The following is a 15,058-nucleotide window of genomic DNA, read 5'->3' as shown; positions in this document are numbered from 1 at the left end:
CGGCCGCAAGAGTTATGATTCGAAAAAAAAAAAAATAATTACGGTTAACTTGGTTCCCACAAAGGTTTTTTTTCATACTAGTTACGCATTTTACTTTATTTTACGACAATTTTACCACTAGAAACATATCAATTTTGTCTTACAACATTGATATTGCATTTGGTTTCCGTTGCTTGTCTGGTATGGTAATTAATATCAAAAGCGTTTCGGTATCATATCAATATTATTTCCCGCAACCCCATTGCTATTGCGAAAATTGCCCACAATGTGTGTTGGAAATTAATTGTCATATTCCTTTGCAAGATACCGACTTTCTTATGCTAATGCACGGAAACGTGCTGGTGAGCGCGGGATACTCGCTCACTGCAGCCGTTACTGTGCACGAATTCAATGGCGCTGGTGTAATAGTATAAATGGAGCGAAGCATAATCAATGGTATGTAGAGCTTTAGCTTTAAGTCAGAGTGATTTATGGAACCGAATGATAGTTACATCCGTGAACTGGAATGGAATTTGTATGATACGCTTGTGTTAACCCTTGACCGTGGACTAGGTCAATTAACATGAATATGGTACGAATCGAATGCTTGAATGGGAAGTTTGAAGAATGTACTTAATCCGATGGGGCAATATTTTTAAATGCTGCTGTACGGTATCTCTTTCGCCGGTTTGCCTCCCGTCACGAGCCATATGGAACCGGTGGGTGCATTTTTTAACAGTGGTATCAACTCTTTGGCCACATGTTCCATTCTGAAATGAGAAAGACAGAGAGCGAGAGAGGGAGAGTTTTGTATCCTTGCGTCTTCTCTGGCTCCACAAATATAAATTACCGTTGTAGCTGCACACCAGCCATATCCAATTCTTTCGCCTTTTCGTACGCCGGCGACATGAACCGTTTGTTGTGCGATGACGAGTTTTCGATCGGTCCAGGACAGTAAGCAAATGCTCGCACGTTGGTGTTGGCGTGATGGAACGGATCACCACAGGCTTTGGTCAGCCCGAGAATGGCATGCTTGGTGGCGGTGTAGATCGGTGTCGATAGCTGGGGCGTGACGCTAACACCCGAACCAATGTTGACCAGCACGCCGCCCCCCTTTCCTTTGCTTTTGTCCATAAACTTTTGCGCTAGCAGCGTTCCGCGTATGGCACCGTTCAGATTCACATCCACCTCCAGCTCCCAGAAGTTGTCGTTCATGATTTCTGCGTTGTTTATCACAATGTTTACCTCCTTAAACATGTTCACCGTGTACTCGAATGCCTCTGTGGGAAATGAAATTAGCGTAACGAGAATTAGTCCACCGATCTGTCTAGGTACCGTTCTCACATTAACACCCCCCATTTACCTTCGAACTGGATGTAGTCTGTCACGTCACAATGGCAAAACAGTACCCGTGCGCCGTATTGTTTTTCGAGCTCTTCCACGGTCAATTCGCCGGCGTCCGAGTCCAAATCGCATATGACAACCTGTATTGTGGGACGGCGATTAGGTCGATTTGATGCACATTTGAACATAAAAACATACTGATGGCATTTGGCACGTACCTTGGCTCCATGTTTTAGCAACTCCTCACTAAACGCCCTGCCTAGCCCAGTGGCAGCGCCGGTCACAAGTGCGACTTTATTTTTCAAATCCATCTCTATTACTGTTTCACTTAAACTTCAGCAAACTCCGTTCAGCGGAACCTTTTTTTATCGTTTTGCACGCTGACAGCGTGTATGTGTACCAAGTTAGAGCAAGCAACCGATGATACTGGCTGAATGATTCACGGAACTGACCCCACACCCGGAAAACTGTAGACACACCCCGCGCAAGGACTTTGACGCAAAACACTACACAGCAAGCCTTTCGCAGCTTTTAACTGGGTTTGGAACAGAATAAAGGGGATATTGGACCACGGCCCTACACGATTTGCGTTTAAACACACAAACAATTCCGAAAAGAGTTTCCAAAACCTAGAAGGAGTGAAATTGGAGAATGGGTTGCTTGCGGAAGGTACGAGACGTATATCCAATGTCGTTCACTCCTTGTTCCTGTCTGGCCTTTGCCAAAAAACACGGCGCACACACAGACAGCAAGCTACAAGTCGTTCCGTTCCTTTGAAGCCTTGCCGCCCACCAATACCAATAACGCATTTCGTTGGGGTAGGATAATGTTTCAGTGATCCTGGAATGGGGGGGCAGGGTGGCTCGGAAACTCCAGAGGTGGTTCTTAGTAAACATTGACAAGTCAACATAAAGCATATGAATAATCAAACATGTGATAGAAAAGGAATTAGAGATATCTTTATTAGCAAAGCATTATAAAATGTTTGTTATTCATTGAAGGTTGGCAGTACAATTCGTCTGTTTTTTAAACTTTTCATTCGCAAAACACGTTTCTTTTGCGTGCGCATGCGCACAACACGCTAGTTTTGTATGCTTTTCCCCTCTTTTTCAACTGACTATTCAACGGGGAATTTGGTAACCTATTTAAAACGGGTTAAAAATGGATTTCAATTTTCATTGCAGATAACGTCTACGTTCTTACAAAAAAATGATAACATAAAAGAGTAACGGGTTTTACCGAAACAAAATTCCACTTTGAATTCCCGTTCAAATGACTTGCTTGAAATTAATTTACTTGATTTCGATTTGCTTGCAGCATGTGCGAAACAACAAGGCGCTGTCATTCGATCGGAACGAAAGCGCTTCTACAAGTTTGCATAGAAACACACGAACCTCTATGAAAATGATCCGATTTTTTACAAAACAAAAACAAAACAGCACATAATACACGCTACCGTGTACTGAAGATTGCGTCAAATGGGGTTGAAAGATGTAGAGTTAATGTTTTACTTACTGGTGGTATTCGAGCTAACGGCAAATCGTATCCTTTTCAAACGACCGATTGGCATCGACTACACAACCGCACCGAAGTTTGTTTGCTTGCGAACTGAATAGAATCAAGCTACATAACCTACTCAATTCAAAATCAGCTATCCAGGCTACTTCCGAATTACAAACGATAGAATGTATCCAGTTCATTTTTCAAATTTATATTAAGTTGAAATTGTTAGGATCGAACGAATAATGTTCGTAAAATCCTAACGACCAAACGAAAACCCGCTCTCGCGTATCCGTGTGCGAGCTGTCACTGGGTGAAAGCCGAACGCCGACCAGAGCGAACTTGCTGCACCGTGTGGTCGACGGCTAGCAAGCGACGGCCAGGCCGAAACCGAAGCGGGGGTTCGAAACTGTGTGCCAGACAGTTTTGTGGCAGACTTGCGTACACAGGCGGACGGAAAATCGGGACACGAAAACAAAAGCGGCTGCATTGTGAAGCAGATCATCCCAACCCTTGAACTAACCCAACCCCGGGGCAGGAACGTGTTATTCTGCTCCGGAATTCCCGTTCAACGCCACGGATACCGCGTCAAATACCGCAGCGGGCCAGCCTTCTTCGGCGATATTGCTGCATCGCGGGCGTGTCCATATCGTTGCTCCTCGCGTGTGTGTGCTGTGTATGCATCGGTTTTCATCTGGCTACTTTGGTAAAAAGAAGAGTTGATTCGGTTCACCTCTGCCCAACATCCGAAAATTGCGTGTAGTGGCGTGTGTGTGTGTGTGTGTATGTGCGGAAATTGTGTAGTATTGTAGCGGGCAGCTCGCCCATTTTCCAATAGGAAAATTGTGTTTGTTTTGGTCAACGCTACAGCACCAGCGAGTGTAGGCGTTTATGTGGATGCGTGTGTGTGTGTGTGTTTTTGTGTGTGTTTCAGTACGCGTCGGTACAAGAATAGTTCTCACACTCCAGCAAAACCCTTCGCCCCCTTGTTGTTGGTTGGTTGTGGATTGAAGCGAAAAGAGCGTCACCGTGAAGGGCCCGTGCCTTGGTTGAAGCATAATATTGTGATTGTACTTCCGGCCTAAAGCAGCAAAAACAAAACAAAACAGAAAGAAGGATCACAGCCACACAGTTCCAACTGCAGTGAGATGCCCCGTAGGTGGGGGTTTCAAAGTAAGCGTGCGGCAAACTGGTGATGGCTGTTTTGTGTATCATCTAGCACACCCACCACCAAAGAAAGCCACCAGGCCGCATCAGGTTGGCATTGGGTGTAGCTTACATAATGATGCTAGTTAGCTCGTGTCACAGTAATAGTGGTGCCTGCCTGCTGGTGGGGCATCGTCTAGAAGCGCCCTAAAGCCTTCTGATAAACAGCTACAGCAAACGACGTGGAAGATTTACTGCCCCTGTGGGTGCCTAAGTGCAAACGCTGAATCGTGTCGTAACCGAACCTCTCATGTTTACGTGTGCAGAGAGTCACACAGCTTGTGGTGGAACCTCGCGGAAGCATCACGGGTTTCGGCGATCATGAAAATAGCAGCAACAGCACTGCAAGGAAAGGGATGGCACTGATGACACTGCGCTCAGCGGAATCATCAAATGCTGTCTGGTTGGAAAAGTTTGCGGCTGGTGTTTAGTAGCAGTAGTAGTATTACAGAGCGTGGCTTGCTTTGTTGCTGGCGTGAGGCAGCGGATTAGCTGTGCAAAGTATAGTTAGCTGTGTGTGCGTTTGTGTTGGTGTGGTGGACGAAAGCACCTAAATATCCGTTCCGCCTATGCATATAATAATGTGTTTTCTTTCCATTTTTTTCCTACGGCGAAACCCCGGTCAAAATAGAGAGCAGAAAACAAAATGCTGTTAACGATTAAAGCGGCAGCGAGACGACGTTTGTCGTCGTTATAGAATGATCGTTGCTTGGTGAATTTGTTGTGTTTAGTGTCCTGGTTAGTGTATGTTTCAGTGTGTGTGTGTGTTTGTTTGTGAGAGAGTGAGTTTGGTGGTGGAAAACCAAAGAGTTGCGGAAAAATTTCATCCAAATTACGGGCCGCAGCTGTACAGTGAGTGAGTGAGTGGTTGTACCGGCTGGTGGAGTGTTGTGGAGTGGTGTGCAAAGGTGTGTACGTACGCACGGTCGGCATACATTGCCGCAGGACGTGTATACTGTGTGGCGGAGGAAAGGATAGAGTCGGCTCTTACGGTGGTCAAATTTTGTGTTCGATTCGATCCGGCCGCCCCACCGGACACCGGCCATCGTCGCTGAAAGCGTTCGGATCATCTCGGTCCACTGAAGGTAAGAGAGATCCATTGCGACAATGGATTGATTTGTTGCTGGAAAGTTAGCGTCTGGCTGTGAACCCCTATCGGCCCTATTTGTCTGTTTGTGGTGGCCTTTCCAGTCCTTTTCGGGTGCGAAAATCGATACCATGAAAATAAGGTTTTTCTAATTTTCTCCATCTCTTTGACCCTCCCTGATTGTGGTGCGTGTACGCTCTCCTCTCGATCGCACTCTCAGTTTCGCCACGCGCACGCTCTCCCTCTCTTTCTTTCTCCTTGCTTTCTCTCTCTCTCTCGGGCGGCCCTTTCCGTCAAGTAGGCTATGCAACGGTAACCCCGCAGGACTTCCGTAGAACAAAACGGTGGCTCCCCTTTTTCCACACGACCGGCTGTTGCAGCAACAGTTACCCATATTCCATTTTTATGTGTGTAGTAAGCAAAGAAAATAACTACAATATATTAGATTGCTAATACTGTATTCTGCACACTGTTCAATCAAATTCAATGACAAGTACAGTACTCAATAAAACCAAAACAGAAAACCATATGAACTGTGGAATGTTTGCTGGTGCTACCTGTTATCCAGCATGAGTGCGTGTTTGGTATCGTAAAATCCTCCTTTATGCTCTCTCTCTGTAGGCTATGCTCACAACGCTTTCGATTGAAGGGGGGGGGGGGGGGGGGGGGTTAGTGTTATGCTGTGAAGTTTGCAGCCGAGATAAGCTCGCGCTCTCGTCATTACTTTCTAAAGAGCAACAACACACCACGAGAGATTGCTTATGCTACCGTTCCTTGCAGTGCTTATTTTGATTAAATGAACTCATATTTTCTTATCAAAAGTACTAGCAATAACAGCAATGTATAGGAGGGGGATCTTTTTGAGCATTTTTTAGCGTAATTATTATAAATAAAAAAGAAATCATCGGGTTTAACCTAAAGAGTAAACATCTTGATTTAGCAAGTGCAATTTCAATATGCAGCCTAACAGTAACTGCAGATCAATTCAGCCTATTAGTAATTAATCCACACAAGTACAAACAGAGAAGGGTTTTGATCGCCAAATGTAAACGCCTTCCTTTGGCATTCTGCGTGTTTACTCGCTATTAAAGTGTACTTTAGAATATTTTACTGGTTTAATTTAATAGTTGAGTTACAGCGATTTCTTCGCCCCCATGAAACACAATGTTGAATTGAACGCACGGAAAATAAAACTAAACTAGAACATTGAGCTTTAAGCGCATACACACCACAATAGCAAAAGCTGGCTAGGAAGGAACCCTGTGGAAGGAACCTTGTGGAAGGAGGAACATATTTCATTTCCTGTCAAAATCACACGACGGGAAATGGAAAAGGGAACGAATTGAACAATTTCGCCGGTCGTACTTTACAGGCTTCTTCCTAGACGGGAAACGAAATTGCGCAAAGTTTTCTCTCTCCTACTCTCCCTCTCTCTCTCTCTCTCTCTCTCTCTCTCTGTACCGGCATGACTCATAAACGTCACTCCCAGTGCCATAGCAATTTGGCAAACACACCTGATTTAGTAGTTTAGTTTTACTCGTTTCCCCCCTGCGCTATTTGTACCACTTTTGGGGTTAGCGGTGAGACGGGGACGAGGGCAAAGAGCCAATAAAAAGTGCAAAAAAACTGGGTGTTTACGATGATCGATCGATATCCGATTAAGGACAGCCGTATATATCGCCTATTTTCAACGGACGAAAACAAAAAAAGAAAAGATGAAAACAATGCGAAGACAAGAGTGTAAAGGTCTTTTTTTATGTAGTTAGAGACTACATTTTATTTATGCTATTTAACCAATCGATCAAAGAGCTAATCATTTCCCTGTTGTGTTGTGACGCTTTCGTTGCGGCAGAGTCGAATTAGATCGCGTACACCAGGTTGACTTTCTGCTTTTTCTATTGGAAATTGGAATCCTATTTGACTGCAACCGATTAGCTTCCTTCGGGAGCGCAATGAAAAGCAGATCGCTGTAGGAAAACGCGTCCATTCATAGTTCTTGAGCAGATAGGGACCCTTTTCTAGGGTCGAGGTTTAATTTGCCCAGCTGCTGCTGCTACATTGTTTCCATCTCTGCTAGCATCTCTTGTGTGCCGCATGATGGCTAGTGGTGTGAGTCGGCTTGACGATTAATGAGCCCTGGATAAGATGCCCTGCCTAAAGGGGTACTCGAATCGTTGGCTGTTTTTTTTCTTCTTCTTCTGCTCGCTGCAAAAGAAAGCATACGCGCGTTAGCACCGTTTTCCATTCCACCTGAGAGTACACAAGGGAGAGGTCAGTCTTTTTGCGTGGTTGATGCAGAGGACGGTTGCAATCTTTTCTTCTTGCAACGGGAGTCAAAAAATGGAGTTTTTCCTGTTTTTGCTGTTTCACCCTTCGCACGTAGAAGGTCACTTGGCGCAAAAGAAAAGCTACCATCGAGCTACTTTCTTTGTGACTAATTTAAAAGGAGGTATTTTATGCGAAACGCTCAACCCGAATGATGCACACAATGATGTTGCTCAATTTACATAAGATGAAACGTATTTCAAGGTTTTGTTCAACTGCACCAAACTTGACAGTGTTGTGGACCTTGTCGCATGCTTTGTGTGTCACAATGGAACAATACGATACACAGTTGTCGTTGTGGGGAGGCGGAGACCAGGGTCACCGGTTTCATTCACGGTTTGTGCCAGCACTAGTCATGCCCCGGGTGTGCTGGAGAAAAACACCAAAATAAACTCAGTGTTACATTGGGCACTAACTGGGGATTTGAATTTTATATAGAAATAATGTAACAAAATGTTAAATTTTCCCCGCTGTGTAAGCATTGTAAGCTCTTCTAATCAAAAAATTGACCATGCATAGCACTATTTGCTAGTTACGAGCCGGTGCGTATTAGCGACATGATGACCACCCTCCCCCCCCCATTTGCGCTCGATCGAAATGCGCATTAGCAAGGTAATAAAAAGCTGAAAATAATAACACAGCACACAACCACTAGCTTTAAAGCCCCGGCGGAGGAGGTTCCGCGTTTGTGGTAGGTCGTGTTGCGGTTTATCACTTAAACAGAGCCCGCGTGATGATGACGCGCGCCACGCAATCGCCGCGCGGATAACGGGCTGTCATTAATTGATTGTAATTATCTTTCAATTACGCATCTTATCGCGCATCCGCGGCTGCTGATGGGGCAACCACACAGTGCGCGGCCACGATGTCTGCGATGCGAAAGTATGTGTTGCATTACCTTCGTGCGCGTTTGTGGCTGCTGCAGTGAGGAAGGACTTCCGTTGGAGCAAGTAGCATTCCTATTACTGGCTCCAGTATCCAGTGCCTCTGATGCGTGTTAGGAGCACAAAATGGAAGCACTCTAGGCACGCTGAACCGATTATTCAACTACATTTTGGGGGAGTTGCTTGTTACCCTCTTATTCGTCCCCAAAATTACGTAGCTGATCAGCTCAAACGCTGATCAGTGTGTGATCAGTGAAACTAAAACGGCTGGTGAGTGAAAATCTGTGTTGACGCATCGATAGTTTTCCCTTTTTCGGCGTTACGTTAGTGATGGTAGCTGCTGGCACAAGTGGGCACGGATGGATGACTCCTGTGACTGGGCTACACTGAAACTGATTACGTGAAGCAGTTCGATTAGAGTGGCGCACAAAGCTGAAGCATTGTGAAGCATATTAGAGACCATTTCCTTTCTCCCAAGCGCTCCTATTTAGATAATACTTTTCACACTGTTGGAAACTCGTGAGTGCCCAACAATCTGCCAGGTCACAGCGCGAGAGAAGAAATGGATAGATGAAGAAAGAGTGAAAGGGAAGTCAAGCGAGCGAGAGGAAAGATAGGGAAAACGATAAGTTTGGCGATAAAAGGGCAGGATGCGCCTGCCCTCGCCCTTTTAGTTGAAACGGAAACCAGGAACAGTGGACTAATTTTTTGATTACACCACAATAAAATCAGCACAATAAAAGCACAATAAGTGTTATCTAAAAAAATCCACACCGTTTTCAACACACACTTTTCCAAGCTACTGGCTGTGTAGCTACATGGGTCAAATTTTCTTTCCCCTCCTTACTATTCCCCCACCCAGGAAGTGAACCGTGAACGTGAAACTGGCAAAGCGCATTGGCTTTGTGTTTCATTGGCTTTGGTGGGATTTTATTTTAATTGCAAACGGCCGCCCCTACCCCATCCCCAGGCCACGCGATTGTATCGGCGGATAGATTAAATACCGTAGAAATTGAACGCACACGCTCCCCGTGCACCACCACAGTTGCATTATTCACACACTGGTCGTGGTGCTGCTCGGACACACAGGGGGGGGGGGGGGGGTGCACATTTTTGTTCCTCTCACTTTTCTTATCAAACTCTGCGGGCTTGCGGATTTTCATGACGAGCACCGATCGTTTAATCGCGAATGGAATGTGAAGAAAAGTGGATGTGTACTACACAGAGGGAGAAGGAAAAAAATAGAGCCACCTTTCTCCAGTTATTCAACCACTTTTTGGCACGGCTGGGCAGCAGCAGCAGCAGCAGTGGCGAAAGGTCCCTCTTCCCCTAAAATGCGCTACTGCTGCTGCCAGTCATCTGCTCAATGTTGCAACGTGAGTTCAACCACCAACCCAACTGCCTTCGCGCTTGGGACACGGTTAGTGCGCCGTAGTAGCAGTGTTGGTAGACTGACCGCTTTTGCTGAGCTGCGAACATGCTGGTCGTCGTCTGCGAGAAGCGTGAAAAAGAGAAACCGAGCGAGCAACAACTAATGCCGCGAATGTTTAATACATGTTTTAAAATGTGGAAAAAGTGAGAAAAGTGTTTTTGCAAACGAGATATAACGGTATGTTGGCAAGTATTTCTTCTCTATGTTATAGCCTAACAACACTATTTTGGTTTCTCTCTATACATTATATGGCATATAAGTGTAGTAAAAGCTTGAAAACATTTCCTTTTGCCGATTCCGCAAAGCGTCGGTAGTCTTGTCCGGGAGTTGATCCGATGACCTGTGGTATGGTAGCCCACGTGTCTAGTCACGATACCGTGGCATGGTTTTGATTTTAGTCCGTGTGATGTGCATATGGTGATGCTTGCACCAAGAACGGCACTTCGAAAACAAGGTACGCTTTAGCAACTTCAAAATCTTTGATCTTTGCGCCGTGACATGATTGGGGTGTTAAAATGGTAGTAAACGTAATGAAACATTACCCCACGGGCTGGATTCGTAGAGTTTGCACCACCTAATTTCCTCTTCTCGCTACTGCTGTGTACGTACAAGGCGGCCATACTAGGCCCGCACGGTTGGTGACTGCCTGGGCGACCTTTTTTGCGGTCACGTTCCGGCGATCACGTTGTGAATGACCGCTTTCGGTGGAAACGACCGCGCGTCGCCAACCATCAGCCACAATAATCAGCTGTAGCGATCGCGACCTGCACCATTGCGCGCACGCTATCTCTCAGTCTCTCTCTCTCTCTCTCTCTGTCTGTGTTAAATCTTCGCTGTTGACGCATTCTAGCGGGATCGAACCGCCCCTAAAGCGTTCCCGGTTGGCTGGGCTGTACACGACTAAGTCTAAAATTGGCAAAATAAGCCTTGTGGATGGTAAAGAAAAACAGGGAGTGTGTGTGTCTGTGTTGGAAATTTCGCGTGTCTTAAAACATGCTACACGAGCACACCGGTGCTGGGGAGATGTGTACACGATCGTGCATGATAATGCTAATCGCATACATTAAAATCCGAACCGCAGCAGGAGTTGAATGCTTCGCATTTGCTATGCCTTTTTTGTGCTACGAAACTACGAGCGATAGGATGCGCGCAGACGAGAGAGACTAGACCATCATCATTATCGTTGGGAAGAGCACTGCACTGAAACGTGTCGGCGACTGATCGCGACTCACGGGCGATGTTAGCGATTGCAAACACGTGTGCGGAGCGTAGCGGCTCCCCTGCTCATTGCGTGCCAAGCGGGACGAGGCACGATGGAAATGCTTTGTTTTGCTCCGATGCATGCCTTCCTTCCTTTGCACTGCCACACACCACACTATCACGCAACGAAGTGCACTCCGTCCGAGGAACGTGAATGCATGCGGATTTTCTGCGGTGTGTGTGTGCATTTCATAATTAATTTTATCGTCTCATCCCGCCCACCGTTGATTACCTTTGTTACTCACTCGGGGCTCACGTGTTTGCGATCAGTGGCGCGTTGGAACAACGTTACCTCTCTGCCTGTTACAGTTGACAGCGACGAAGCATGCGGTGTTGCAGTGCCTTCAGTTAGTGCAGGTGGCAGTTGAGTGCATCACGCATGCTTGGATGGGGAACAAATCAGCTGTAATGTGTCTTGTTTAATCGCCGTCCAATGGGTTATTAATGGCTCTATTACAACCAATTTACCATTACAAGTACTTGGCGGTCGCTGGGTTTGTTTGTAGTTCTACATCTCATCTCGCAGGCAGAAGCTGTGTGGACGATGTCATAAAGATTACAGACCATACAGTCATCCCAAGACTCCGATCCGTTTGACACTGATATCTGTAATGCTTCCTCGTTATGTAGTGATGTGTGAACCGGAGAGGAGTAGTAATGTAATCCACTCCAACTCCAGCTCTGAAAAGCTTTATCCGACTGCAGTTCAAACTCAGAGTCGACTCCGTCATTCTGAACGAGTCGCGGCGACTTTGGATGAAGAATCCTGAGGATGTCAACTACTGTCAATTGAAATAGGAGTTGTCTGGAGTTGTCCAGAGAATGTCTGAATTCGGTTGAAGTAGTCCAGAGTTATCTTCCCGAGTCTTCCCAAAGAATTGTTCCTTTGCCATTTGTAACCTACCCATCACTACCATGCTGCCAAGGATAGATTCCTAGAGATTCTTGTTGACAGAGCATGACATTTTACTCTGTATCTTCTAGTTGTGGGAGCTCGGAATCGGACCTACCTGATTCCGATTCCGTGTTCGGAATCAATTCCGGAGCCGATTCCGATGCTGGAATCGATTCCGATTCCGGAGTCGATTCCGGAGCCGATTCCAAAGCCGATTCCGGAGCCGATTCCGTAGCCGATTCCGGAGCCGATTCCGGAGCCGATTCCGGAGCCAATTCCGGAGAAGATTCTGGAGCCGATTTCGGATCCGATTCCGGAGCCGATACCGAAGTTGGCTCCGGAGCCGATTCCGGAGTTGGCTCCGGAGCCGATTCCGGTGTTGACTCCGGAGCGAAATCAGTCCGGGAATCTGCATGAGAATCGATCTTTTACAAGTAAATTTGGATTTTTGCGGTTATCAATAAGTAGTATGATTGGACCCAAACGCCTTTTTTTATGGCGATGCCGAAACTGACTCCGTTTGGTAGCCGATTCTAATTTATGAGCCATTTCCAATTCGAGAGCCGACTTCGATTCCGAAACCGATTCCGGAGTCGATTCCGGAACCGACTCCGATTCCGGAGCCGATTCCGCAGTCGATTCCGGAGTTGATTCCGGAACCGATTCCTATTCCGGAGCCGATTCCGGAGTCGATTCCGGAACCGATTCCTATTCCGGAGCCGACTCCGGAGCCGATTCCGGAATCGATTCCGGAAACTGATTCCGGACCTACTATCCGGAATCGATTCCAGAAAACTGCGGAGCTAGCCGGAATCGATTCCGGCAAAAACTTCATTTTTCCCATCACTAGTATCTTCAGACATTGGGATTTGCAGAATATTTTGATAGCTTCTAGACTCTAAGAATATAGAAGTAGATATCATAAAATGAGCTCTTAGGTAGTAGATAAAAGTTAGTTTAACAGATGTCCCTAACGAACAGAGAACTCAAAACACACTCGGTAGCCGACTGGTGATATCCTGACGCCACATCCGTCACCAACTGCTCCAACCAACAAGTGATCCAGTATTGCAAACATGAATCCTCCCACCCTGCAGTGCTGAAAATGAATTTATGATAAAAACCATTAACCCAGTCTAAAGCAATTCCAATTCCTCCCCGTGTCCTCAACTCACTCGCTACTCGCCATAGTAAAATCTGGCCCATTTGCTCCCGGTGTTGAAATTACCCATCCCGAGCTCCTCCAACGGCACTGCATAGCCAATTCCAGCAAAAAGCAGGTCAATCGGGTAATAATTCAACACACACAAACACACACCACTCCGCTAGTTCTCGTACGACACCGATGGCTCCCTTCGCTTCGCTTCCACGCGTGCGAAAATCGTCCGGAACTGCTCTACTTACGCACGAGGTGGAGGTTGTTCGTTATGTTCGGGGACCGTATATTATTCTGCTGCTGTTGTTGTTCCTTGTCGTTTGATTTCCAATTCCGGTGGCTTTTCAACATCGATCCATCGAGCTGGTGACATATTGCGGCAGCAGCAGTAGCTGCAAACACACACCAGCTATATAGTCTCTCCTCTGCCTGGTACCCTGGTACACACTGTACTGCAGCGAACGGGGAGCGGGGCCGACCCTAGTCGTGTGTGCGTTTGTGTGTCACTGCACTGTGTGCTCTTGTGCTCTTGTGCGCTGTGACGCATTATATTACTGCAATTCGCCTGCTTGTCCCTTTCGAACCAGATTGAAACGTCTTTTAAATTGATGTTGACCGAACCCCGGGGTCCGCGGGTCCGCTGGAGAGTTAAAAAAAACAGGAGGCAATACACAAAAAAATACTGCAGTCAGCCGCGCGGGTTGTAGCAGCCGGAAGTTTGCGTTTTGGGTACGGAATAATGGAGAATCGAGACACTCTGACGTACAATGTCGTCCGGGATGCAGCTCGTGCCAAGGTGGGGCACACATTTTTGCCAGTAGAAGCTGCTGCTACTCTTTGAACGAGTGACCAAGCATGGGATATAGGGAAGGTCTGTATCGGTGCGTCGTATGCCAAGATACGTTCCCGCGTGCAACTGCATCGCAGCGGGGCCCGTGCTGCAGTAAAATGCAATTTAAGGATGCACTTTTCTCTCTACCCTCCCCTTCTAGTTGTGGCGCACTTGAATCGCACTTTTGTATCAATTTTGGCAGCCGGAAGCAAAGTGGCAAAGCTTTTGCCAATATTGTTTCATAAAAAAGCTTGGAAAAAGAGTTAGTTTTGTTTGCTTAGCTCTGCTCCGTGTTTCGGTGCTGGCGCGTAGTGGCCAAAGCAAAACTGACGCCAAATGGTGCACGAAACGCGCCGCAAACAACACCCAGGAAGGCTGGTCGGTGCTGGTGGTGGTGGTGGTCCGCTGGTTGCCGAAAATAGCAGCGCACCAGCCAGCGTCCACTGTGTTATTTGGGGATCATTATGCAGCATTATAAACTGCTTATGCTGCGAAAGTCGTACGTACCGTGCCGCCGCCGCCGCCGTGCTGCGTGTATGTGATTTGAAGTGCTTTTATTTATTGAGATGTGTTAACGGTTATTTATAGAACAATCATTAGAGAGACATGCCTGCCTGCCTGCCCTGGTGTCTTGCTAATGTGCGTGTGTTCACTTTTGATGATCGCGACGCATTCACTTACCGATGCCGATGCGAGTGCATGAAAGACTTTCTTACACAAAAAGGGCATTTTTTGGTAATCGAATGCTGGGAAGGAAGATGCACGCAAAACAAATGAACAGGAAAATAGTGCTCGTGTCGAAAGGCTCAAACTGTTGTTGTTGTTGTGGTGGTGAAGAAGCAAATGATGAACGACGAGTGCACTAATGACCTAGCACGATAAGAAAAACAGCCATTCAAACACTCCGAAAAGCGTTCACGCCAGGTGTGCTTTTGCCTCCCCCCCCCCCCCTCCATGGAAGGAAGGAGTAATCTACAGAGGAAGATGGGCATGAGTTGCGTATTGGTTATTGGTGTGTGTGTGTTTTTTTTAACATTTCGCTGGAACAATCATCTTCAAAAAACGGGATCTTTTCCAGCCTTTTACTGCTTGTTTTTCAATGTCTGGACTAGGCGCAGGTATGGGGAAAGTTTTACCGAAGGCAATCGATTGTTGTAG

At 46.5% G+C, this 15,058-nt stretch overlaps 2 protein-coding genes across 4 annotated transcripts in view; one reads left to right on the top strand and one right to left on the bottom strand.

Moving 5' to 3' along the window:
- Positions 1 to 49: 49 nt before the first annotated feature.
- On the bottom strand, positions 50 to 2,113 carry LOC120897153 (15-hydroxyprostaglandin dehydrogenase [NAD(+)]-like). Its single transcript, XM_040301810.1, has 4 exons — positions 1,542 to 2,113; positions 1,343 to 1,463; positions 830 to 1,259; positions 50 to 749 (listed from the first exon to the last, which is right to left on the bottom strand). The coding sequence occupies exons 1-4, from the start codon at positions 1,632 to 1,634 to the stop codon at positions 635 to 637; spliced, it is 759 nt and encodes a 252-aa protein (XP_040157744.1). The 5' UTR covers positions 1,635 to 2,113; the 3' UTR covers positions 50 to 634.
- Positions 2,114 to 3,226: 1,113 nt separating this feature from the next.
- LOC120896220 (serine/threonine kinase SAD-1) overlaps positions 3,227 to 15,058 on the top strand; it is a 33,821-nt gene continuing 21,989 nt past the window's right edge. For 2 of the 3 annotated variants that reach the window (XM_040300219.1, XM_040300193.1), the window contains exons 1-2: positions 3,227 to 3,529; positions 4,661 to 5,114. The gene's annotated coding sequence lies outside the window, so the exon portion shown is untranslated. The other variant, XM_040300203.1, reaches the window with a different exon arrangement.

Source organism: Anopheles arabiensis, chromosome 2 (assembly GCF_016920715.1).
Source record: "Anopheles arabiensis isolate DONGOLA chromosome 2, AaraD3, whole genome shotgun sequence".
NCBI lineage: Eukaryota > Metazoa > Arthropoda > Insecta > Diptera > Culicidae > Anopheles > Anopheles arabiensis.
The sequence above is the reverse complement of the archived record's forward strand: the minus strand, read 5'-3'. Positions and strand labels throughout refer to the sequence as shown.